Below are 27,144 nucleotides of genomic sequence, written 5' to 3' on the forward strand. Positions count from 1 at the left end.
CTGCTGAGTTCCTCCTGTAAATTAGCACAATCCTGAATTGCACAGAATCAGAAATGAGGGTAAAATTTTGCAGGCTGAGTCCATCTGAAGCTGCAAGGACCAAAGGGCTACATACAAAGGGATTAGAGGTATTTACATAACAGAAGAACTTTCGTGGTTCAGAAATGTAATGCAATGCTCTTAAGAGAACAGACTGACAAGTATGAGAATTATCACAAAATCTGTTTTTCTCTTAAGATCCCAATGATCTTATCTCTACCAAACTTCATAAGGACTTAAGGAGCTGTATTATTTTATGGGGCATGCAAAATTGTCCCAGAAATGGCATTGGTTTTACTAGATCATGTAAAATCTATATGATAATATGTAGAGTACATATTGTTCTCCTTTGCTCTTTGTCTTTGTTCCTAACCTCACTATTTCTGGAGCCAAATCTACAACCTTCCTTGCCATCCCAACTACACATGATCTAGCTAAGCTCAGCTGGAACAGACCTACACTGCTTCACAAGCTTTTAGTCTTAGATGTTGGGATAACATAAATATTAAATTCATAAGTAAATGAAATAAAATCTTGTTTCCACACTTAAATACTTTACTGAAAAGCAATTATTTTACCAACAAGTGGGTTGCTTCATTTTGAAATCACTTAGTGGGCACAGAAGGGTGCTTTCTTAATTCTGGGTTTAAGGGAAAAAAAACAGCTCTGGGAGATCTCTGTGGGTAATTTTTCATGAAAACCTCTTAAATCTCTTTCCCTTCTAAGAGGAAGGTAGCATTTTTCCATCACCTCTCCCACAGGAATGCCTGTCTCTGTGGGGATATGCCAACCACAGAACTCTGAACTGGAATGCCTGCCATTACGTGGTTAGAGACGTGTATGCTTGCAATGAGAATCCTGGGGAATTCTGCTCACATTAGCAAACCACATGGTCTCCTGAAGTAATTAAATAGGAAAAAGATTGCTTCTTCCCAAAAGGAAGGTAACTGAATATTGAAACATAAGGCAGTTGCATAAAGCAGCTCCACAGACACAAAGCTGAAATGCAGACTTCTAAGAAATCCAGCTCATCAAACCCAGAGATCATGTGTGTGGGGACAGGAGGCACATGGATCACGAAGGAGGCCTGCTTATGGTCACTGATGTGGTCTGGCACAAATCAACACTTCACTATTCTGCCTAAGACTTGACCAGGGCACGTTAGTAGACCATACTGAGGGGGAAGAGCACATACCTCTCTTTCACAAACCTTAAATTCTAAGCCCAAGTATTCTGTACTATCCAAACCAGTCAATAGTGACAAGCCCTTTCTTCAATTTGATAATATTTCTTCAAATTGATATGATTATTAAATAATCTGTATTATTTAAATAGAAGAGCCCTTAAGCTGAGTAATTTTTTATCATTTGGGGAATGTGGCATATTATTACTGATGAATAACAAAGATCTGAGCTGTACTGCAGAATCTCCACCAGGACAGTGCTGGACCTGCAAGTCTTGTACCTTCAGTCTTGCATTGAGACACCAAGCAGCTTGAAATTATCATAAATGTAACAAAAACTTTCATTTTCTGTCAAAACAGATCAAAACCCAGTTCACAAGCTACTAGAATCATTAATCAATGAAGCAAACATGACATAAAATAATTGAATCATTACCTTCTAAGGTATCGCCCAGAGCCCTGCATCTCTTGATTGCTCTGTTCATTCAGATGTGCAAGGGAACACATTCACTCAAACACACACACACTCACACACACTCGATGACTTTTCTGAGCAGTGCAGGAAATAAAACGGCTCCAGTTGCCTGCTTAAAGTGCAAACAGCTCAGGAGGCAGCCCCTGACAAGGCAGGACCGTGGTGCACTAAGTGAGCACAGGACAGCTAATGTCACCCCCCGCTGCTTTTCTTAATACTTCTGTCAGCTCGGCCAGGCAGTGACTGCTGCTGGAAAATAAACATGCCTGGCATTTCTGATGGCTTCCTGCAGAGTTACATGGAGAAGAGACAGACAGCCTGAAGGCTCAAAATGAGATCAGTGCATGGAAATCATGCCTCGCATTGTCATGCTTGTCTCCTTCTGCTGGGGAGAGGTATGGGGAGGAAGGGCAGAGAAATGAATTCTGTTACAGAAACAGTCTGCACGGAGAACTCTGAGAAAGTCATGTTAGAGAGCACAAGCGGGACCCCTTAGCCACTGGCAAAGCACCAGGAAAATCTGGTGATGGTATTGACATATTTTCATAAAACAACTATTTCTATATCTATGTACAACTATCAGAGCACTGTGATGTCTGAAACTACAAGTATTTGGCTTCCACTATGGGATGCTCACTCCTGGGCCACTGAGGGAATGATGCCACTGAAAAAAGACAAGTGCACTACATAAGATCAGGGAATGAGGCCAGATTGCCTATTTCATTGATGTTGTCTCAATTAAATTGACAACATCAAAGTTACCATCTTCCTAAGAGTCACCCTTATTTACTCCACAACTCATCTCCTCCGCCAGTGTTCCTGAACCTCAAGCCTCTTCCTTATATTGGGAAGAAACCTTAGTGAAGGGCATCCAGTCCAGTACAAGAGCAGAGAAGGAACAGAAATGTTTTGAACAAGTAACACATAATGGAAACATCAAAGAGGAAGCATGGAAAGTTTTGATGGCCTTAGAGGGAAGAATCTGTCCACTATTCATGGGGAGACAGAAAGAAAGTCATGTGAAAGGAGGAAGGAAACATTTTCTGATATTCTTCAGGAAGACATGTGAACACCACTGAACAAGCAACCTATATAAAACTAGCATAGTCCTCCAAAGGTTATAAATAAATTTAATGTAGGCACTGCTCTGGGCATGAGTAAAGGTTGTAGAGCAGCACAGGAATTCTCAGAGCCTCAGAATTTGCCATGTCTTAGGCAAATTCAGACAATAGTTTCTCATAAGAGTGTATCTTGTTTGCCATGCCCAATTTTTTTTCTCTTACTTCAAGGAACTAAAGTTAATTGCTCTTCAAGAAGATTCTGTACAGGAGTTCATACAGAGACTGGAAACAGAGTAATGATGTCTGTAGTCTGAATCCACCTGAACCCCAAACTGAAAGGAACAGATAGGCCTCTGTATCCAATTCACCCTCTAAAATGCCATGTCCCGAGAGAAAATCTTTTTAGTTCACCTTTCCTACCTTTTCACTCTCTACAAATTCCTGCAATATAATTTGTCTCTCCACACACAGTTCGAAGAAGTCTTCTGAATGGAAACTTTCATGTAGAGCTGGGAAGAAGGTTAGCTGGTTACAATCCAATCCCTTCTGATCCATCTCCCTCTCTGCTCCATTTAACATCAGCTCTCCTATATCAATATAAAAGAGATTGAGGTTTTAGTGGCAGCCGGATGACACCAAAAGCATTTCCAATTTAGTCTTTCACTCAATCTATTCTACCTTGGGAAATAGCATTATTTATCTGCAAAAACCAGGCAAGAGGATTAAAATCTGTGACTGCTGAAGAAGGATGCTTATTTCAGGGAATCAAAGACAGATAGATGCTGTCACTCATAATTCAAACAAAATCCCTATAATCAAACAAGACTAGGAAATCAGGAAAAATTTTAAATGGTAGTCATTTAGGGACATGGACTGACCAGGATCTTAAGGAAACCCAACTTATATCTTGCCCAAGCTGTGTCCCAAGTTTTGCAAACTCAGGCAATGCACACAGATAGCAAAGGCACATTCAGCCTTCTTATTAAGGCTGGCTGTAGCCTCTTCATGCAGAAACCACACAGTGCTTCCATCTTGTTTGGAGTCTGAAACAATGAGCTCCACTCATGTGTTTGCTAGGCCCTATCACAGAAAAAACTATACAATACTGCATCTTTCCAACAGCACTTCTTCCAAGTTTAAGCAACTGGGAACTTTCCAGGTGCCCAAAAGTGCCCCAAGCTTACACCTCAAAATAGCTTTTTTGCTTTAGACCTTTCAGGTGGCAACAAGAGAGCAGCAAATTGTGACAACAGTTGATATATCATGTATGAAATTTGCATCAGTTTTGTGTTTTATCACAGATGTTACAGTGACATTTTAGCCCAGACCACCAACAGTAAGATGTTGATTTGTTGTTGTTGTTGTTATTGTTTTTCTTTTATTATTATTTTTGGGGGGAGTTTTTTTGTTTGTTTGTTTTTTTCTGGATTAAATTGTGACCTAGAAATCCATACCTTAATTCCAATTATCTTTGACTATTTATGTCCACTGTCTTGATAATGCAAAGTAGCCCTAAAAGGTTACCTGGATTCACTTCTGTAGGGGAAGTTGTTTCCTTTATGTTGGCTAGGAGAACCTGAAAAGAGACTAGGTGTGATTAGAGTGGAACATGTAGATAGGTAAACATAACACAGAACATTGTTGGCAGAGAAAAACACAGATTTAGAACTGTGTTGCAAATACATGCCTTGGAATTCAAATACACTCATTGTAAAGGAACAAATAAATATCACTGGATTACCCTAAAGAACACATGTCAATAATTAAGCAAAATAACTATTATCTTCCCAAGGAAGATCATGCATGAGGCCAGTTAGAGGATAAAAACCATATTATTCAGTATATAGAAAACTGCCAGAATCCAAGCAGCACAAAAACTGCCTCTTTTGGCCACTGACTACTTTTAGCAGCACAAGTAAGGCCAGTGCAGCCTTCTAACTGGACTCTGCTGCATACATTGGAAAACACTATATCATTGAGATACTACTAGCAGAAAAGTATGGACAGATTATATTGTCACCTCTCTGGGGAGATTTTACGCAAGAAAAGAGGAAAAATCATTCTGTTGCTGCTAAATACATTGCAGCCTTTCTTACCCCCCAAAACCAGATCCCTTCAGTGGTTTCTCTATACATGGAAGAGCATATTCAGGAATCAGGTGATGAGAACCAGAGGAAAGAGGTGCACTTATTTGGACTCTATGCCTTTGAAGTTCTTTTCCAGTCTTAATGTTTCTCTAATTCTATAAAGTCACCAGCAACTGTTACAGACATTGTGCATCTCTTGCAAAAGCTTTCTGAAGCTTTCTACCTCGCTCTTCGTTCGCATCGTTGCTGCTTGGGTGTTCATGTGTTGAATCCTCCTCCTCATTCTTGAGGGCCCCTCGTAACAATCAAGAATCCATCGTGGCTCTATTGATTGTGGAGCATCTCTCCATGGGCCCCCTCTGCAGAAAAGCTGCTCCTCAAGTCTCATCCAGTCCTTGGCTGCTTTGCTGTAAGCACACTGATGCATCTGTGGGACAGAACCATTTTGTGCTGGCTTTTGGACACTTCTTTCCTCTCAGTCACCACCCCAGTGATTCAGGGGGATCTAGCCAACCCACCAGATGGGACCAGTGCAGAGGGAGTGCTGCAGACCTAACAAACACAAGTCCAGCTGACCCCTGGAAGTGTGTTGAAGGAGATGGTACTAGTGATAAAATAGTGATAGCCTGACTAGATGATACAGTGACTAACAAAAGTGTGTCACAAACTTGGAAATGGCTGCTATTATCAAATTTCCCGCTCAAAAGTGGTGAGTGAAGAGAAGTGCATCACAGAGGTTTTTATTCACTGTGTTGTTTTTTTTTTTTTTCTGGAAAACATGTGTGACAAATAGCAACAACCAGGTTCACTGAAAACAGTCTGAATGATTCAGATTTAAGTGTACCATGCTCCCTCTGAGAAAGGCATAAATTTAATTATTTCTACTTAGGTGTTGTGTGCAAGGAGTTAGGGAGCACTAACATATCAATTCAAAGGAGAGAAGAGGTGACAATTTCAAAGAGGCAAAAGTTTGTTGGTCCCTGATGGCCAAACCTGAGACAGAAGCATGCCTGTGATGTTTTACTATCCATGAGCTTGAGATCTATTTGAAAAGTTTTACTGGCTACTAAAGAAAAAAAAAAAAGAGAGGTCAAAGTTCTTACTTTCATTTCTGCCACTGCAAAACTGGAATAATTAATTTAAACAAAGGAAAAAAAAAGGGCCTGAAAATAAAGTGGGGAATCTGATTGCTAAGTGATGCTGTATCACACTTCAGCAGTGATGTCAGGAGAGGAGTGTTGACTCATCAACTCTCAGCAATTCTTTAGGCACAATATTAATCTCACTTCTAAAATGCTCAGTTTCTCAGCATAGTCCAAGAGTAACGTCTCAACAGCAGAAAGCTGTTGCCCAGTATTCCTGTCCTTTACCTGTACGTGGTCCTTGTACAGAGAAGCATACAGCTCCTGCCCAACTCTTCGGTACCGTTCCATACATGACACAAATCCCTAGAAGAAACATCAGGACACATTATGCCAAGGTGCTGCAGTTGTAAATCCTGTGCGGGGCAGAATCAGGCATTAGTTGCTCTGTCTTTTACAAGAACAATTAAGGAATATGGCCTGTGCCTGCAAGTCTGATGGCTCTGCAGGCAGTGTAGAGATGACTCAATCACCTGAGTGCAAGCTGCACGCTTACACCAGGAATATAAACACAGACATCATCTCAACAAGGGTCATTAGTGGAACTACTCAGAACTTTCTCAGAAGGAGAACAAAAACACGAAATACAATTTAAGGCTTCTCTTTTTGCATCTGGAAAGTACTGCAAATAGCATAAGTGACAATCCTCTTTTGTAGAGGCCTCAACTGAGGTAAGGATCTATAGTGAGATTATACAGGAGAGGTGAGTGTCCCAGTGCCATATGAAGGCTGTCACATCCAGTTGAACTTCCCTGACAAATGTCAGATTGTTGTGAGTCACAGCATGAGGCTAAACTTGCTATGAAAGTCCCAGCCTTGTACTACCTAAAGCCATGGACCAGATAGGTAACTTTTAAATGCAGGGACTCTGTGCCACACTGGTAGTGATCCCTCACAGCAAACTGGCTGACTGCTGCTAGCACTGGGCTCTAATTAACTTAACATAGAAGGTCTGGGTGTTGTGCATTACTGCTGGCTGCCAGCCAGGTCTGCAACCCTGCCGCGAAGTCACATTTATTGGTGTTTCCCTGCAGGAAGCTCCTGTTTTACACTGATGAAAGTCATTATATTTTCGTTTGTTTAGAGCATCATTAAACCTGTAATCACAGTTGTGGCCTCACAAAACTATTCCATAATTTATATAAAATTCCCATAAAGGCTGACCTAGAAAGCAACAGCATCTCTGTGCTCTTAAACCAGTCATGGTATAGCAGAAGAGCTGAGATCTTGGCTATGTGTGGACTTGGGGCAAAACTATTCAGAGTAGAAAATAAATTCCTCCATTTTAGATATTCACAGGGTATTCAAGCCAAGTCAGTGCTCTACTGGAAGCTGTTTCAAAGTTACTCATAGTCTGTATTTCAATCATGGCCATCAGCGAGACCCCTAAGGTCAAAGTCCACGTTGCAAAGATTTTCACTGACCCGGCTCCTAGCCCTTGAAACATATGAAGGGTCCTAGGAAGGTAGACTTCTGCTACCCACATCTGGTAAAATGAAGACTAAGCACCTTGGCTTCCAAATGAGCTGCAGCTAGCCAGCTTCAACCATGTCCCTATTGATCTCACAGGAAAATCATCTGGATGTAAAGTGGAATGAACAGTTAACAAAATTGGGGATGACTATGATTGGAAGAAAAAAAGCCACCCAAGCTAAACCAACACACACAAAAACTGCCCTGAAGAAGATAACCAGGAGAATATAGACCAGGCTATTATTTACTAAGTGTTCAGTCAAAACAATTATATTGTAATGCATAATGAATAACTAATGCAAACAAGTTTATAACAAATAAGCAGATTCCATTAAAAATTGTGGGTGCTTATCCTTTAAAAGAGCAACTCTTTATGGAGTAGATTAAATACAGCAGTGCCACAGTTAAATCTGTCTTAAACAAGAACATGCCAGCTTTGATAATTGTTAATGTAGTATAACATAAGGTCTAAATTTCATATTCTGAAAAGCAGGTGTAAATGTAAGAACTGTAGTACACGTTTTTGGGAAGGGCATACTAAAGGGCCTTACTGATCAATCCCTTCCTAAAAATCTGAGTAGGAAACCATCCTCTTTTTAATACAGAGTTCTCTACTTTGCAGCCTTAGGCAATCACATTGTAAGTAGAATCAGATCATTTTGCCGCCGCATACTCCCCAGCCAATATTTAGAGCTTGAAAAGGTGATAGAATTCACAAGTTATTTTCCTATTAAAAAGCCAAAACAAATCACAGACTCAAAAACGGTTTCTTCTCTTGCTGCATGGAGTCCTCAAATAGGAGAGAAAATTATTAACACTGAGGAAACCCAGGGTGTGAATTTTCTATAATTTCTTTCAAGCAAAGCAATTGAGAGACTGTTTGTAATGAGAAACAGTTGAAAAGCAAAAAAGATTGAGGTGTGACTTATAAGTTAACAAAACCCTACTGAGCTTTGGAATGCTTTATGTCTGATTTTAAAAAAAATATATCTAGATCACTTAGCACTCCTGCACCTCATAAATATTCATGCTTGCCATAATATACTCATTCCGCATGATACAGACACCACACATACCACAGTTCTTTCCTAAAGAAACATTATGTCACTGGGACTCTGCACTTGGAGGCTTTCTTTGTATGTGTTGTGTTACAGAATACACACACATACAAAAGTATGTGCCAAAAACTCTTACTAAATGAAAATAAGGACCAAGACAAATTAATTTTGGACTTGTAAGAGACACAAGGAAAGCCCAAATGTTCAAATCCCTCACTGTGCCAAGAGAATTATCCCATGGATGATAGTGACAATACCCACATACTTGTTTTGAAGCATTGAAGTGTTTTAAGTTATCTGCTGGTAAGGGCTAGAAGTAGTGATATTAGTCCACTACTTTAACTCTTCTGAGCAAAATAAATATTGTAAGTATATAAACATGCATAGTAAGAGCATTAATGTAGCACCACAGCTATAACCCTTGTGCAGTACTTTTGACCAGTACATCTTAGAGATCTTTATGAAAGAAGGCAAAGTCTTTAGTTTACAGATGGGGAAACTAAGAAATGAGTTTCTGGAACATCACAGAATCATAGGATTGGGCTGGACGGGACCTTAAAGATCACTCAGCTCCAATGCCCCTGCCATGGGCAGGAACATCTTCCAGTAGATCAGGAGACTCAGAGCCCCATCCAGACTGGTCTTGAACAGCACCAGGGATGGAGAATCCACAACCTCCTGTCATTAGGACATGGTTGCAGGGAAAGGGCATATATGATGGGGCAAACCCAACCTGAATTAATTTGAAACAGCCTGATAAGCCCACAGAGAAGATGCATTTGGTGAAAGCATGAAGTAGTGAGAGGGGGAACCCTGTTGACAAACTATTTTGGAAGTCCCTTCTACTCTTATGTTCCCAGTGGCTGAGAGTAGTCTAACAGCTGATATACCAGATATTAGGTCTCATATGCCAGGAAGAGTTCATGTACTTAATTCCTCTAACTTGGGCTTTCACAATTCTACAAGGAAGGTTTTTAAGCTAATTATGACTATTCAAGAAATCACTAGGGTTTTAGAAAGTATTTCATGGGCATAGAAAAGAGAACAGCAGGTAGTGAGCTCTTAGGGATGCCAAAAACTGCATGTGAATAGCATGTGACAATAGCGAAGAGTTAGTGCATGGCAGAAACAGATATGATGAGTCTGATTCAATAAATCACTCTGTTTAGGGATGTGCTTAGGCATGCATTTCAAAACATTTATGGGCAGGTTGTCTGCTAGCAAAGTTATGCAGCCCTGCCTTTAAAGCAAGCATTAAAAATATCTACTAACAGATAATACATATGCAGCACTTGAACTTCCAAAGTGACAATTAAAAGTACTTAAAATCTCTATGGATCATAACTCCAAAGGAAGAAAATAGGGAATTAGCATCATTAGAATGAGAAAAAATTACATTATACCGATGTGATAAACTTCACATCTTAAATCAAACAGAAAAGGAGATGAAATAGAACACTAAGGAAATGCCATTTTATAGAGAGCAAATTGCCCAGCAGCTCAGTATTAAATGGCATCCACTTGTGGTGCAGCATTGCTCTTCTTGGCAGCCCCATCTGCCTCCTCTGTCTGCTGGACTGCATGCCCTAAGCAGTGTAGATGTGAGCTAGTCAGGAAGGAAAGAGTTTGTTACAAAAGCAAATTATTTTTGCAGGCATCATCTACAGCCAGTAATTTTTTCATAGCACATTCCTGAACTGCTATGACTTACACAGGCAGACAGCCAGATTGTCAGTAAAGTTTTGAGCCTAAACTCTTGGGAGATACAAAAACTATCTTCTTGTATTCATGGAAGTTCTCATGCTCCTTCTTTTTCCACACGTCTACCCAGAATGTGCAATTAAAGCTCAATACTTCTTTCTAAATCAATCAATCTCTTCCTCATCAGGCTTGCTACAGAGGACAAGATTACAGCTACCATGGCAGCTTTACAGAGAAGCACCTGTGTGCTATAGTAAATTACTAGAGCTGGGTGAAATGTCCACCAGCCCTGTTCCATTCAGATAGAGACAAAGCATGTAACATCTTCAAATCTGCTCCTGCCAGTCAGTCTGGCACAGTGACCAGGTGCATTGCTACCCTGTGCAGACAATATGCCACCTCTCTTGAGACCAGATTGCTTTTTAAGTAAGTGACTATGCACTAGGCAGAAAACAGGTGCATTTCATAACAGGAAAAATTGTTCCATTGCTTTCCAGGTAACAGTCACTAAGCTCAGGCAGATAACGTTTTCCTTAGCAGATTAAGGAGAGGTTTATCCTAGTCCTTCACACACACTCTCCACACTGAGGGTTGTTTGCAGGCTCTTTAGAATCACAAAATTGTTATTGCTGTGTGGATTTTATTGTTGCTTTGCCAAAATTCATTTAGCTTTTCAACAGACTGAGTTCCAGCAGTTAAGTGTTGCATGGAAGCTTCGTGCCTCAGCCCGCTAGGAGGCTAATGCAGTGTGCCAACTGCTCCTAAGGATCATGGATGCATTCCTGGCATTGCCAGTTGGTTGGGGAATAGCAGACCTAATGAGAAAATCCTCCATATTTCAGTGCATCATAAATGTACCCACACACAGGGGTGGGTTTCAAAGGGTAAACCTAAAGTGTGGTGTGTACATGTGATGAAACTTCCAGACCGTATTTATCAGCTAAGCCCAGGCAGTACAGAAGCCAGTCTACTTCTATAGCAACCATATGTCTGTATGTGTGCATGCAGACACACAGCCCTTCCACAGATGATACTACTGAACAGATTATTTCCTGGGAGAACAGATAACTTGCCCCCCAGTAGCAAAAAAACGAGAGTCAGGACATGTTTGTTCTTTAATCCTGTCTCTGAGAATGGCTTCTGTGACTTTGGGATAATTCATTCAACCTCTTGAGGAATCAGTTTCCATTCTGTTACAGCAGAAGCATTAGGTTTTACCTCTGAAGTGAAAGGTGAAGGTCAGACTTTGGCATTATGGGGAATAGCAGGGGAGTCTCCGGCCTTCACTTGTTCTTACTCACTGTTTTCTTATTTCTATTTAAAATGTGGAAGTCCTACAGGTGAATGTAACAGGCTTTATTACACACTATTATTTAAATGCACATGTCCAACAGCCTCAGGCATTGGCATGCTATGAGTACATTTGAATCATGGCATTTATTTAAGAAAAAGTTTGCCCTTCTAGTCCTTTAGCTGATGAAAGAATTCTGTAAACATAAGTATATGTTTAGAGGTCAGAGTAAAAAAAAAAAAAAAAGAAACATCTCTCTCCTGACTTGTAAAAATAAGTTTTCTTTAAATTACTTAAATTTAAAGGTGACAAGACTACTTCTGGACTTTTTTAGTGCATGCAGTTCAAGTTGCTCTTCAGCAGAAAGCATAAATAAAGCACAGACAGACAAGCAAACTTAAATTTGGATCGCAAAGATGAGAGCAACAAGAAATGAATGCTCACAGACTTCACCAGAGTTAGCAACCTATACCCTCGCTTAGCAGAAACATTTAAGTCAGTCTTGCAGAGATTTCTAGGGGTTCCCTTGATTTTCTGTTCTTTACTTTTCATTTTAAATTGACACTTCAATCTTTTGAATTCAAACAATTTCTTTCTGAAATTATTATAAATAAAATATTGACTCAAAAAACTGGAAGAAAATGGACATATTTGAACCAAGAAATAAGAAAATTTTCATGTCTATGTGATGCCTTGGGTTTTAGGTTTTATATTTCTCAGATTCTCTGCTGCTTGGTGTGTAACTCTGAAACCTCATGTTAGGTGTTAGGGAGTTCTCTTCACAAGGTAGTTTGACAAAACAATCCCTTCCCAGCTGGAGAATCAAGAACAACTGGTACCAAAAAGCATAAACAGTGGTGAGGGAAAGGGGCAAGCCAGGGGGCTGAGACTTGATAGCCTGGGGCTGTGGTTGGACAACTGACCCCAAAATGTAGATGAGCCAAAACTTATAAAAGTGTAAAAACTCGTGACCAGGATCCATCTTGGATTTGATTTGGGTGTAGCCCCAGCCAGACTCTTGCACTGCCCAAGGTGTATCCTTTCAATAAATACCTATTTTATTCCTTTTGCTCTGCCTAGTCTCTGTTCCAGGTCAGCCTTTGAAGGCATCACAGGCACTCAGCAAAGAAATGAATCATCTGTTTCAGTGGCTAGCACACGTTTCTAGGGTTTTTCTGCAACCAAATGAAACTCCTCTTTCATCCATGTTAGCACCATTCAACTCATCTGGCAACAGCTCTGTAATGTGCAAATAAAACTCTGCAACCAGCCGCTCTTGAAAGATGAGACTTCGGTGCCAACAGCTTTAAACATTAAATTTCACTTGCTGAAATCCTGTATCCAAAGCTTAAGTCTGTCCCAAACAGCATCTCTAGCTTGAAAGGCAAAGTGCATTTTAAAACAATATGCAGAAGAAATAACAGGCAACATTTTCATACAATGTGCAATTCAGTGAAGGGATTTCACTCCCACAGAAGACCACTGAGTTTAAAAACACAGGACAACTCCCTATGAAGAGCTACCCACAAAAAAATTCCAGGTGATACCTCTTATGTTTCAGATTTTAAGATGAAACTAATGTCAATCAAGAAAAAAACAATTTTGCTAGGATAGGTTTCCTACTGTGCACTATGCTATCACACACCATCTCCTGTAGCAGCCTCTAATGAATTTTTAGGGGACAGACAGAGGGGCCTGTAAATGTGAGTCAGTCTAAAGACTTACATTCATCATACAACGTTTATATTCCAATTCTCATCTAAACACTTATCTTCAATGAATGGGGGAAATGATTCCCACTTCTTTCAGAAAATTCAGTGATTTGTATCACATAATATGAAAAAGCTCTATATTTTATGTTTTCATGCAATTCTTATCTAACACTGACCTGTTGAATTACTTCTTTATGATCTTGTAAACAATCTGAAAATTATAAATGAGTGGTGTGTCAGATACGCATATAAGAGGACATGAAAATTTCTTTGTTCAAAGTTAAATAAACTTTTTTCAGCTTGCTACAGCATGCTTTAATTTAGCTTTGAGCCAGTTATTAAACAAGACAATAATATTATAATGGAAATTGCTTAATATACATCATTAATAGTAAAGTGCCTGCTTTCATTGAAGGAAAAAAAAAAGTGTGCTATGAGCAGTTTTGAAATGAATATTTGATTCCAAAGTTCCCTTGTGCATTTAATGACATGCTAATTTACATTTTAATTACTTCCTAAGAAATCAAAGCATTTGTTGACAGAAGAACATAATGTCAACTTCACGGTGCACTGTTGGTGGATAGTTAATGAACTTAATTAGATAATTAGTGATGTTAATTATCCTTCTATTATGAAGACAAACATGTTACACAAATGATGCTCTTTTCAAAGAAATATCATTAAATGTTTGCTTGTTTTAACTCAGTTAAAAGACCAACTGAGTGATTGGTAAGAAAAAGATGTAAGTAACGTTTCTGGCTTTGCAATTACAATTTAGGAGGTCTCTTAACCTCTTCATTCTGAAGAATGGGATTAAAAAGGGATTTAAAATGACCTTTCCTATTTCAAATTATCTGGGCCTTGGGCATAGAGGAATGCAATTAATCAACAAAAACAGTAGAGGACAGGCACGATCAGGCCTCCTGTAAAACTGAGAAGGCTCTGCAATTCTTGTAAAGAATAACAGCTATATCTACAGATTTGAAGCAGTGTGTCTTACAGGAGTTAGAAGTACAGTGCTTGTAACCTTGCTCAGGTACTCATCCTAAAGGATCTCAGGGCAGGGCATGCAGAAGCTCTGACTGATTTACAGTTTTATTTCTGTTGACTGAAATAAAATTGCTGCAGTGGTCCTTTGCTGCTTTTGTCACTTTTTTTCAAATATCAAAAACAGTCCCAGTCATTATTAACTTAAAAATTAAGTGCCCATACCAGATGTTGACAGCAAAAATGGGCAGGAGGGGGAAAGGAGGAAAAAGAGCAAGAGATCAAAAGGCACCCTTTGAAACAGGAAAGTCAGTGGTTTGAAACCTTTGGCAATTCCTGCCAGCAAATTTACCCAAGTCTGTCACCTGCAAGCATCAAAAAATCCAACTTTGTACAGTGCTGCCCGTGCTCCTGCATGACTACTCAGACTTCCAAGAAAATACAATTAGCAGAGCAGATCATTGCCATTCTAGTACCAGAAATGTATTTACACTCTCTTTTCTAAATGATCACTCTTCACAGACAAAGCCACAAGCAAAGCAGGAGATAGCACAGTGTATTCAGAAATATGCAGAAAACACAGCTGTATTTGATGGCTAATTCTCATACTTGCCACCAAATAACAGGAAATTAGCTTTGCTGATGATGGAGAACAGGAGCAAAAGTACAACGGAAACATGGGGTCTGACCTTTTGCTAGAGTGAGTAGTTTGAATTTTGTTGGTTTTTCCAGATTGAGGATTGGCTCTCAAAAGCACTCTTCCTATCTTGTAAATAATCACGGGGAAAAAATTTAAGAGGAGTTTTTTGCTGCTTGTGTTTTTTGGGTTTTTTTTGCTTTAATCTGAAGCAAATGTTACTACTGCTTCAACGTCTTTATTTTTCAATTGATAAAGAAATCAAGTCAATACCCAGTAAACAACCCATTTCTTCTTTCCACTGGGCACACCTCTGAAATCCTGAGTGAATTTCTGCACTTCTCTCAGTACACTTTGCTCAGTAAGGAGAAAATATTTTTATTTTACTATGGGATTTAAGTTCTTTGTTCCTCACTATGTAGTTCATGCTGTTATTTTTCCTTTAATCTCCAAGTTTCAACCAGGTGCCTATTGCTGTAGGACATAAGTCCATAACTGGCAGTAGTGGAGAAAGAGGCCAGTAATGAACACAGAAGTCACCTGACACAGAAAATAATACAAAATTACATTACAGCACTTCTTAAAGTGATTACCAAAGTCGTCAGAAATACAAGTTAAAAATCCAAATACCATTTACTTTTAATGTAACTTTTTTAATGCAACAAAGTGTGTAAAGGAAGAGGGCTGTTGAGAGGTAACTCAACATTTTCTTCTTCTTTGATCATTCACCCCTCTAAAAAGTGCATCAAACTCTGAAAGACATGCTGAAGGGAGAAAGGGGGAGAGGGAGAAAGGAAAAGAACATTTGGAACTGTAGCTTCATATCTCATTGAGAACAATTTATCAGAGCTATGGAGCTGTCAGTACTTGACATGATAAGGAATAACACCAAGTGAGTAATGTTTCTTCTAAACCCAGCTCCTTTAATTACAAGCAGCTTCCTTGCAGAAGAGAGACAGAAGATGCAGAAACACCAATTTCATGCACTTGTGCCTGAATAATGTCTCCGTGCTGCCTTTTCCAGATGGCAACCTTTTCACTGGAGGAACTAATGATGTGGGCATATTTAGGGAAAAACCAATAACAGAGTCTTTAACCTTCAACAGCAAAAAGCATGTTGTACAAAATGTTCCTTGGGATACATTTACAAATATCAATTACATTGCTCACTGAGGTGTAATCAGCTGTAATAATCAAAATTAATTTTAAAAAATAATTAAACAGACCCCAGGGCAAATAGTCAACACTCTTGTAGTATGACATCATAGTATATATATGTACCTGGGAAGAGTTTTCTTACTCTCTAAGCAGCAAAGTGATTTTAAGGAGTGAGAAGGATTCCGTGGCACGCTGAAATAGCCCTTGCAGCTCAGTAAGGTACTACCAGACACATTAGCTGGGTGTCACAGTCTTCCTGGTCAACACTCCTGCAAGTGAACCAGGCATCACCAGGCATAAACCTGCAATCTCCTCTAGCTTGAGCTAGAGGGTTAAGGCTCCCTAAAGTGAGGCTAATAACAGACTCATTGTCTCCTCAGGAGGAAAAAAAAAAAAGAAGACCTTTATATGTTGAGCACCACAGTAACACAAGCTTGATTTAAAGCTCTGAATATTCTGTAAATGCATTTCTGCCCTACCCTATATTTAGTTACTCTACCCCAGTTACTTGAAAAGTAACATCTATCTAGTGCTTTTTATGTCTATTTTTGACAATGCTAAGCAAAATCATGGAAATGGCCCTCTCTTTTAGCAAAGAAGGAGATTAGGCATGGAAAAGATAGTTCACATCTTCATTGCTGACAGGAGGAATTATGCATACCCCCCAAAACTATCCCTGGATTATTTGTTTCCTTATCTCCAGGGACTAAATTAAAATTCGGATCTTTAATACTTCATATTGAGTAGAAAATGTAAGGACAATACTATGATAATACCTGAGCCTTTCTACTAATTCCGTGCTGCCTGAAGGACAAGATTTACATAGGGGATGCAAGGCAGCAGCAGCAGCAAAGCTGGCATCTCCTCACCTTGCTCCACCCCAAGCAGAGGCTATAAGCACAAACATATCTGGGATGCTTAGGTTTTCAAGCACCATAATTGGGCCCTATGCAGAAAGTATGCATTATTATGAGCAGGCTGCCAAGACAATTCCTTCAGGTCACTATTTCTTTGTGATTATTTCTAGCAGCCTAGAAAAGGAACCTCAATTGCAATAGCTGTCTAGTTTACAATGGAAATGTCAACCAACAGACACACTCAGAAGCCTCCCAAATCCAGAAAAACTCTCCAGAGCTATATAAAAGGCAGACCAGTGATAAACCCAGAAAAGACAAAGAGCAAAATTTACCTCTGATTTGCGTGACATTTCCTTTGTGTTTCGGCCAGGTATGAACCTAATAGCTGAAGAGAGGCTTTCACTCCAGGAATTGTGCTTGCTCTGGGACAGGTTTGGACTTGCTTTATTCTGGAGAAGCTTCTTTTCAGATACTGCAAGGGAAAACAGATGAAAAAGCTTTTAAGACTTAAAAGCTGAGCCTGTCAGAAAATGGAAGGGCTCTAGCCCTATTACACAAGACAAAACAACTTGGCAGCCTATGACTCCAGATGAATCATTTTCAGTTTTTGTGAGAAGTGAATTAACACATACTTCTCAAGCTTTTATTTAAAGTCTCACAGAGGTCTGCCATAGACCAGTTTCATTACACAGACATGAACTTTGAATCACTGCAGCACTACACACATTGCAATGCCCCGCTTTCAACCATATATCCTCCCTTTTAAATCTTCCTATGGGTTACAATCATCTAAGATTTCTCTTTCTTGCAGTACAACATGAGCCCTGTGACATCACCAGCTGATTACAGAAAGGCTGGGTTATGACACAGAAAGCAATCACAGCCCAAAATGAGAGAAACTGAGCATCTGCTTTCTCAGCAGGTGAGGAAAGGTATAACCAAGGAACAGCAGCTTTCCACCAGGCACCCATTCACCACAGAGCTTTTGCTTGCAACAATGAGTGTTCCATAAAAGAACAGAGACCTAGCAAGTGCTGCCAAGCTTTTGTCATAATTTCTTCCCATAAAGGAGTGATCTCTGTTATCTTCATGTCCCTTTCTTTGTCATTTCCTTTTACAGAAAGATCCATCTTGTAAGTGTCCTCCAGAGCCTGCCGCCTCTGAGAAATGAGCTGCTTCCAGATGATTTCTACTGCTCTCAGAATCTCCTGGTGGACTAGGGAACAAAAGTAACACACACACAAAAAATTCTTCATTTATGTTTTCAAGTCCAGCAACAGGTAAGGCAAAAACATCTCATTTGGAAAAGTATTGGTCCAGAGTAACTGCTGGAGTCAGTGGAGTTTTTAATTTTTGCCCACGGTCTCCATAGGCTGTAAACTAGACTAGTTAATGTAATGCAGAAAACAGCAGGATGCTTCTTTTATGATATTTCAACCCCTTGAAAGAAACAAGTAGGAGTGACATGTGGTTTTAACTGGTTTCAGCTTTGGAAAACCATTTAATCAGAATTACGATCATCTTATTATCATGTATAGAATGCTAAAGCACATAAAGGGCATTCTTTTGTGGTGCCAAACATCACTGGAGATGGAAGGGCAAAGGTAAGCAAGTTGTATAACAATTTGACACAGCAGGAAGGAAAGGAAGTGTACAAGGAAGTGCTGAGTAGTTTTGCTCTATTTCCTTGCAAACCAGACTGATTTGGTTTCATCTTAACCAAGCCACTATATATTAAAAAAATATAAATAAATAAAATTAAAACAAACAAACAAAAAAACTCAACCAACCAACCAAAAAAAGAAAGAAAACAAAAACAAAAAACCCACAAAAACCGACAAAAAACCCCCCACTGCTCTGCTACAGGGTTCAGCTGACCACACTGAATCCAACCCCAAAGTTTTTCTTTGTTTCTCTGAAATGATAAAATTCTTTCTTCTTTCTGCATATAAAAGACAAACCCTATGTGGGCCCGGAATAAAGAAAGAGAGCTACAAATAGTAAATGTATCTGGCCCCTTATACTGACAATAACATGGAGGAGAGATCTCCAAACTGATACCCATTACTCTTGAGGATGCTGGATGTGACTTTTGAATAAAAGGGCTTGAGGCAAACACAAGTAATTTTTTAGCACAACTTTCCTTTCTCTGTGCTGTGCTTGCAGTGCCCGTACACCAAAGAGGAAATAAGTGGCATTTGCACAAGCTGCTCTGATAACTGCTTAAGACAAGTATTTTCCTTCTCTCTAAGCCAGGTAACATGTGCTATAAATTACCATCATCTGGAGTAGGCAGGCTGCCCTTTTCCTCTTCACTAGGTGCAAGGAAAATTTGGTGATAAGAGGCCAGCTTTGGTTTTGCATCCACCCCAAAACCTTCTGAACAGCTGTGACAAAGGGTAAAAAAAGGAAGGCAGGTGAGGAAAACAGAACAAACTAAAGATAGTGAAAGAGCTACAGGTGTTTCTGCACATCCAGTCCTACTTGATTCATTTAGTAAATGAGCATTTTCAGGTTTGAGAGCTTATGCAAGTCATGTAATACCATGGATTTTTCAGCAAGTGGGAACTTAACAACTGCCAGTCTGGTTTTCAGAGTAAAGGACTTCATAATGACCCTGTAGATCACTTTCTTGTATGTGCCTTATCCCTGCATTTTACTGCACTTGTATCTACCACTCACCCCAATTAGATAGAACACTGGGCTGTATTGATGTAGTCAGTCTGCATCCAGCCTTCGTGCAGCTCCCCTGGGCATCTTGTTCTTAGTCTCTTTACTCTGAATTCCTTTTCTAGAGGTATCTGCCACGATGTGAAAAGCAGTGTCTTGCTGTACCCTACACTTGAACTGCATAGTCTGAGTTTTTGTATCAATGAGATTCATTCAGTTTCTGAAGCACTCAGCACAAAAACGCTATAAAATTTGCAGCATGGATACTATTAGCATGTAGGTGTAATTATTGAGAACATCACCATGGCCAAGAGAATATCTTCTTTGGGACTGGGGGCACAATCTACCAGGCAAGAGGTAAAATAACACTAGGAACTTCAGTACAGCAGTAATACTCCAAAAAAATTAAACAGGCTTGCTTAAGATATCCAGACAATCTGGACTTTGCCACAGAACTGCTGTTGAAAATAGCATATATTGCCACTAGTGACACATTAAGTTCTTTCAATTCTGAACAGGTCCTATTATCTGAGAGAAACAAATCCTTGGGTATGCAAAGCTGCCATTATTATTTCTGATTTTCTTTAAAATACCACAGTTCTGATACCTGGGATTTGTTATGTTTAGCTTAAGGATAACATAAACCCTTCTGCACTTAAAACATTTTTTTAAAAAATCTCTTACTCCATAAAAGCAATCCTTACCCCATCTCAACGGGTTTGGCCTGGAAATTATTATCTGACTGGAATAAGAACATGCAGAAAAGATCTCAGGAAATGCAGCTAATTTCTGGTGTGATACTGTACTAATGGAGTCAATTCAGACCATCAAAGCAGTATAGAAGGTTATCATTGAAACAGGGAACATTAAAGTGAAAAATGCACTTGCCAGTATAGGCTTTTTTCCACAAAACTAAGCTTCCAAGGTATGAAACCCCAACTTACATTAGCAAGGGTACATCTGTTATATCGACATCTGTAAGAATACCAAAGAGTGGGTATGTATGTTCTAGCCCTACCCAATGGCAAAGGGCAAAACTCCCAGTGTAAGAACAACTAAAATATTGCAACAATAACACAAAGATCAAAAGATCTATGCACACTTCTTTATATGTTTTAAATGTACTCACACACAAATGACTGCTGGATCAGAAAAAACATCTCACTAAATTAACCCATGCAGATGTCTCGGAGAATGGCCACCTACATGATTGTGAAGTGATTCTAGCCCACATCCCAGGAAGATTTCCAGATGCTCATTTTCCTGATGGGCTTGTGAGCCAGCTCCACTGAAATCAGTTCAAGCTTGTTAACTGCAGTTACTACTCTGAAGTGAGTAGGCTGCTGGAAATGCTGGATCCAGCTCAATTTCAGCTTCTGTGGATTCCTCAGACCAGATATTGCTTAAATTATGTGACATCTCCCCCTCTGCACCCACTTCCATAGGTACAGCACAGAGATATAAGGAAACATAATAACATGAATATTTGTACCTGCCCGAGTTCAGTTGACAAAGGCAGTACATCAGGCAGATGACAAAATTATTATTTGAGTTGTAAGTTGCAAAAATAATGTCCCACTGCTCTTGCAGAACAATGAGAGTATTCAGGACATTAAACTGTTCAGGCAGTGCTTGTTGTGGTCTGGATAGGCAGTATAGGATGGCTCTGTTTAGGCAGCTGTACAGGGCACTGAGGAAAACTTCCTTTTGAGAAGCAGAGCTTTCTAAGACCTGTGAAAACACAAAACAGCAGAGTACTTGGCTTGCTCCAAGGACTTTCTCCCCAAGGGTCCACTCCTCCCACTTCATTTAAGCTGTTGGAAACTTATGTCAGCAAAATTCCCCTGAGCTACCCTTTACATAAAAATTCTGGTTTTCTGTATTTCTGCCAAAGTCCTCAGAACTGTGGAAGAGAGAAATTTATCCCCATTCAGCAACGTGCATATAGCCAGCAGACAGCATCACAAAAGAGTTAACTATATTTTCTTTATTCTCTATTCCATTTATCTCTAATTATAATTTACAGCTGTTATGCTCTCATGCAAAAAACCAGGAACAATAACAATCACCAAATGGATTGCAGCCATCTTCTTCAGAACTGCAGTATCACGACCTCAGTGTAAAAACCAGCATGTTAACAGAAGCTGGGGAGAAAAAAAGTGACTCACCCACATAATCTGTTTGACAATGAAGATCAGGATTTGCTTGGGGTCAGCAGCAAACATTCTGCTGTTCAGCTTCTCAACCAGCTTCTGAACAAAATAGGCAATATTCATCATGGATGGAGGTGCAGCTGATTCTGAAGTACCATGAGGATCACTGCTCCCTGGAGAAGATATAAAAGGGTTGATTATTCCATAATAAGAGGAAATGAAAAAGAAGTGAAATGTGAGATTACCAGAGCTGAGAAGGAACAGTCTCATGCCGTAATATCCCAGAGATGGGACATATATAAGAAGACTCTAGGTATAGCAGGAACACCTTACTCAGCCTGGAAATGACAGCTCCATCTTAAGGATGGAACCTAAAATGCTGTAATGAAGACCTCGTTTAACTAACAACTCAAAGGAGAACAGCAACAACAAAATTAATGGGACTGTTTCCAGAAGCATTCAAGGATAAACCTAGGTTTCTTCCTACATACTCCCTTTTTAATATTCAGAATCTCTTCTCAAAAAGAAAAAAGGAAGAGGCTCTCCAGAAAAAAATATAAAATTACAATAACTTATGCAAACTGGCTTACAGCAAGACAGAATGGACAGCGGAGCCTGCTGAGCTGGACTGTCCTAGCTATTTTTTCCAAACCTTTCTAACAATTACACTTGCATGCTAAATATCAGTTAGCATGATATTTAAACAACAGTTAAACAATGTGATTCTCACCACTCACCTCTTGATCTCGTTTTCCCCTCACCTTGGCTGGCAACCTGAAAGACATCCATAGCAGACAGCAGAACTTTTGTCTGGAAAAGTCTCTTCTGCTCACTGGTAGCACCTTCTGGAAAAGCCTATACAGTGATGGCATACATATTAGTACAGGAAAACAGGAAATCTGACTCAACTCCACTTTCAGCAAGAGTGCATTTGTGGACAGCTACTGGACAACAGATGAGATGGCAGAACTTCATTCCCAGCTAGAAAACCAGGAAATCTTACTGGGTACTGGTATCATGCTGATACCCAGCACAGTCACCCTCTGCACACTGAACAAAAATGAGGTTTTGCAAAGGGCCAGAATATGGCTCAGAGGTGGTTCCCAAAAAGTCTTGTGGTCAGGGACACTGAGCTCCATTGGATTCGGACAGAAATATAAACTCTATTTTAACTGTACCAAACCTTGGGATAGCATTTATAAACCTTTAAGGGGCTGTTGCTCCACAAGAAGTTTTAGCTCAGTATAATTGCAGTCAAGCTCATGTTCATTGCTATTCATATTACTAAGCTTAGTCTGCACCAGAACTCACATCTGGGACGCCTGGACTATTGACAATTTGGAGTCAAAGCCTAAATTTTTCATTTTCCCCTTTCTTCAGACTACTCTGATTCTCTAATTCTCTAGAGTGCTTTGAGTGGTTGAAATTTATTATCCAGGCTCATCTGCTACAGCTCGTATTAATCTGTATTTAAAGTGGAGACAGGGTTTTTTTGTTTGAGAACTAAGATTTTGTTATCTCAAAAATCAGTACACAGGGTGCTCCACGTGAATTTTTCTGTTCTCAACAAATTCAAGGGCTGCCCTAATGACAAGCAAGTATTATGAAGGAAAAATGATCCCCCCTTCCCCCCCCCCACCCATACCTTTCTTCAATATTAAACATTGCCTGAAAAATGTCTTTTCTGTTTTCCAGGGACAATATTTTTTTAGTTCACATTAATGCAGAGGAATTATAGAAATCCCTTCCTTTTGTCACTGTTAGCACTTTTTTTACTAGGTTGCTAGCAGGGTATGTCCTATCCTTCCACCCCCAGTGCAAGGTAGAACAGCAAAGCCTGCTGATATGAGAAACCTCAAGAAGCAGCTCAAGGGGATGTCCTTGTTTGTTTGCTGGCATGTTGAGAAGACTGTCCATCAGGAGGACTCGAACAAAATCCCACACTTGTTTCTTGGCAGGGTGTGGTAGGAGTGGGAGAGAGGAGGGATCAGCACAGCCGTTCCCTTCAGCAATGGCTGGACCATCAGGAGTCAAAAGGCCTTCAGACCCACCCTGTGAGAGCAGATGGCAATACATTTTCACTCTGTCTACGGTAAATTGTGGGATTTTTTTTCTCCTAGTGACCCATCTCTGGTCTGGAGGGTTTATTCTGGCTCTTATACACATACCTTGGGTGGTCCTGAATGAAAAGCAAGCATAGCCAAAGTTTTCAAGAAGTCAGGACAGTGCCACACTGGGTCCTGTGTATAACTGTGGAAGATCAAGCTCAGAAACTCAATAACATTCCCTGGATAGGCGATCGCCCAGGAGGCTTCTGTATCTGCAATGGGCTGAACAGACAAATGTGCATCTGGTCAAGGCAGCATTCCTCTCATTCATGAAAGCTTATCTTTGCTCCTCTTTAGGTATTCCTAAGCAAACATGACACAGCCACAAAAGTCAGACAAGGCACCAGGAGCCAACCCTCGCCTTGCAGACTGAAGATACACCCAACCAGAAAGGTGGCATCATCAAGAATGATAAAATTGAGTACTATTGTGGGCAAGAGCTGTCTTTGGTCTCTCTTAAACATGAGCCCATCACTTCCTGTGCTACATAACCAGGGTAGTAGTTGTTGTGGCCCTTGGAAATTCCTGCTCACTGTCATGTTCATTACTGCCTTCTGGGGCAGAGCAGGAATCACAGGTAAAGGAAGTTACAGGTAAAGGCTGCCACCAGCATCTGTCCCACCTGGACTCTTTATTCAGCCATTCACACTGCACTGGTCTTGCAGCAAAACACGTACCTTGTCCACAGTGAATCTAACCATTTCCAGCAGTAACACAGCTGCCTCTGCACACAACCCAGATTTGTAGACATTCTCTATAAGGTGGTGCTGCAAGAGCCACTGCAACATAGACTCAAGATCTTTCTACATAGGAAGAAAGATATTTCATTGTGAGATGAGAATTACATATGATACATCAAAAACAATGCCTGCTCTCTCTACATCAGAACAAAACCAACATAGGTCTACCTCCAGCAGCTCCTTCCTCTCCTATTAAATTTGTAACATTTAATACTTGCATGAACAAGGTTGTTTTGAACATACATTTTCTTAAAGTTAAAAAATTTAATTTTAAAAATATTAATAGTTTTTATTATCACAAAGCCCAAATAAGATTAACTTGCATAGAATATCAAAATAGTAATGGAGTAGCAGCTTTGGGTGCTTGTCTGCTCTTATTTTATTTTTTTCATACCTTGACTGTTTCAGGTGGTTCACACTGTGGGGTTGCCAGAAAGAGTTCTGCCACAACCAAGTAGATCTCAGGGACGTGAACATGATCAGTCAGACATCTTTGCAATACAGAAAATCCAAAAATCAAGAAGTAGCCATTGTCAGAAACTGGAGGATGACTTTTTAAATTATCTTTGAAGGAAAAGAAAAGGAAAGTGTCTAAAAATAAATGTCATATCAGCAGAAGGATTACTGACACAACTTTATCTTCATTTGACTCTGTCCCAGAACACTCAGTAGTCTGCTAGTCTGCAGTATCAACAGTTTAAAAAACACCCCTAGACTAACAGATAACAATTTTTCCCACTATCACTTTTGTTAAAGGACATTCTGAATTATTGCTCTTCCTTTCTCCTCCCTTTCTTAGAACCCTAGGTCTAATTATCAAAAAGAAAGCTGAACAAATCTTTAAGAAACAAAAGGTTTCAGAGCAGGAGTTGACATCTGAACACGTTACAGGCTTATGAAGTAGCCTGATTTTGTGCAACACAAAAAGGCCCTGCAGATCCTGCAGATGCTAATCAGAATTGCTAATTACCTGCAAAGGCTTTCCACTTTTCAGCACAGAAATGCTGAAGTTCCAGGACAAGTTTGCCCTAGAAAATCATTTAAACTCTTGGTCTACTGAGACCAGTGGGAATTCTCCTATCATGCACACAGTGATCTTCTGTCACTGAGCTGGATCAAGGCAGTGATTTGGGAAGGTTAAACCAACACATACCCATCAGAATATTCAACCCTGCAGAGCTGTTTTCCAGCCAACGCCCAGCCACTATTCCCTCCTTGAATTTGTTCAGCAGCAAACGGTCGTGGAGGAAGCACAGGAGCAGTTTGATTCCCAGGACAACTGTACTGAAGTGCAGGTAGCTCTGTGTGAACAGCAGAAACCAGTCTGGCCCCAGTGCCAAAAATGTCTTTTCTTTTTCCCTAGGACAAACAGGTAAATGAAAATGCATGGAAGGAAAAAGCATGGAATACAGAAAGGAAATATTATTTAAAATTATCTTAAAGTGATTTAGAAGCTCATGTTTCTCTAGAAAAAAGAAAAATCTCATTGAAGGTGTACCACAACAGAGAATCACAAAGAATTAACATCAGACTCATCCACACAGCTGAAGTAATTCCATTCCTGCTACATCTAACCTTGCATTACTGTCAGGCAAAAGAGTTCATTAATATGAAGCCCCTTCTGAGAGTGTGTATTGATAACTGAAGTAAACTACATCGCAGACTAGATCTTTCAAGCTATGAAATTCAAAATTCTGGTTTACATTTTCAAGTTCAAGATGTGCTATCTAATGAAAATGCACAGTTGCAGCTCCCAGCACTATGGAATCTGCTTTTCAGTTATGGAAGGTAGAATGATAATAACAGCATTCTCATGGTTACAATAGAGGGGTGCAAGTAAACCCACATCAGATTGACTCGATTTTCAAAGACAGATGAGATTTCTTCAACCTCTGCTATGCAGAAGAAACATCAGTATCCAAGTTCCCCCTTCACCATACTTCCTGAAAATGTGAGATTTTTTTCCGAAATGGATATCCAATGTGTGATCAGACCACACAGCTGTGTGAATGCCAGATAAATCACTGGCAAAAAAAGTCTCTCTGAATTCAGTCTGCTCTTACTTAGTATTCTTAAAATTAAAATATTATCAGTGTGCATAGTCCTGGTTAAGCACCAGGAAGAAGAAAAATCTGGAAGACAGAGACAATTTCCTAAATGTTTCTACTTACTCAGAGGACAGGTGAAGTTTGTCTGAACGTATTACATCTAACAGCATCTTCAGTAGCTGGTTTCGAAGACAGATTGTCTTTCCAGATGTTTGGTTTAAGGCTACAAATATCAGAAAGCAATAAAGAGTAATGAAGAGACAAAACATGTTCCATTGCTTTGATGAACAATTTTAAATTTTGTTTGCACCAAATTAGCCCTGTAGAAGTACTTATATCAGGGGTTTTTGCAGAGTACAATGATGCAGACATCTAATTTTAGACATAAGGACTCCTGCTAACACAAGAAACAACCTGTGCTAACATTGCCAAAGACCTCTCTCTAGAGTCATTTAAAACTCGTTCAGACTGCATCTTGAACAATATCTCACAGGAAGCAATCTCAGGTTAACTAGAGAGGGAAATGCAAACAGGAAATCTGACTTGTATTGCCTAGTTGAGATG

General features: G+C 39.8%; 1 protein-coding gene across 1 annotated transcript in view; it reads right to left on the reverse strand.

Annotated features, from left to right (window-relative positions):
- The window catches only part of WDFY4 (WDFY family member 4), a 117,306-nt gene that overhangs the window by 46,968 nt on the left and 43,194 nt on the right, over positions 1-27,144 (reverse strand). Inside the window, exons 27-42 of the mRNA XM_062496929.1 lie at positions 26,704-26,803; positions 25,686-25,891; positions 24,927-25,096; positions 24,470-24,595; positions 23,853-24,014; positions 23,539-23,736; positions 22,422-22,539; positions 21,700-21,857; positions 21,024-21,262; positions 19,139-19,248; positions 17,886-18,077; positions 17,194-17,333; positions 6,216-6,293; positions 5,069-5,272; positions 4,283-4,334; positions 3,179-3,345 (exon numbers count right to left, since the gene is read on the reverse strand). Coding sequence (XP_062352913.1) covers positions 3,179-3,345; positions 4,283-4,334; positions 5,069-5,272; positions 6,216-6,293; positions 17,194-17,333; positions 17,886-18,077; positions 19,139-19,248; positions 21,024-21,262; positions 21,700-21,857; positions 22,422-22,539; positions 23,539-23,736; positions 23,853-24,014; positions 24,470-24,595; positions 24,927-25,096; positions 25,686-25,891; positions 26,704-26,803 — 2,420 coding nt within the window. The remainder of the gene's footprint in view (positions 1-3,178; positions 3,346-4,282; positions 4,335-5,068; positions 5,273-6,215; positions 6,294-17,193; positions 17,334-17,885; positions 18,078-19,138; positions 19,249-21,023; positions 21,263-21,699; positions 21,858-22,421; positions 22,540-23,538; positions 23,737-23,852; positions 24,015-24,469; positions 24,596-24,926; positions 25,097-25,685; positions 25,892-26,703; positions 26,804-27,144) is intronic.

Source organism: Cinclus cinclus, chromosome 7 (assembly GCF_963662255.1).
Source record: "Cinclus cinclus chromosome 7, bCinCin1.1, whole genome shotgun sequence".
NCBI lineage: Eukaryota > Metazoa > Chordata > Aves > Passeriformes > Cinclidae > Cinclus > Cinclus cinclus.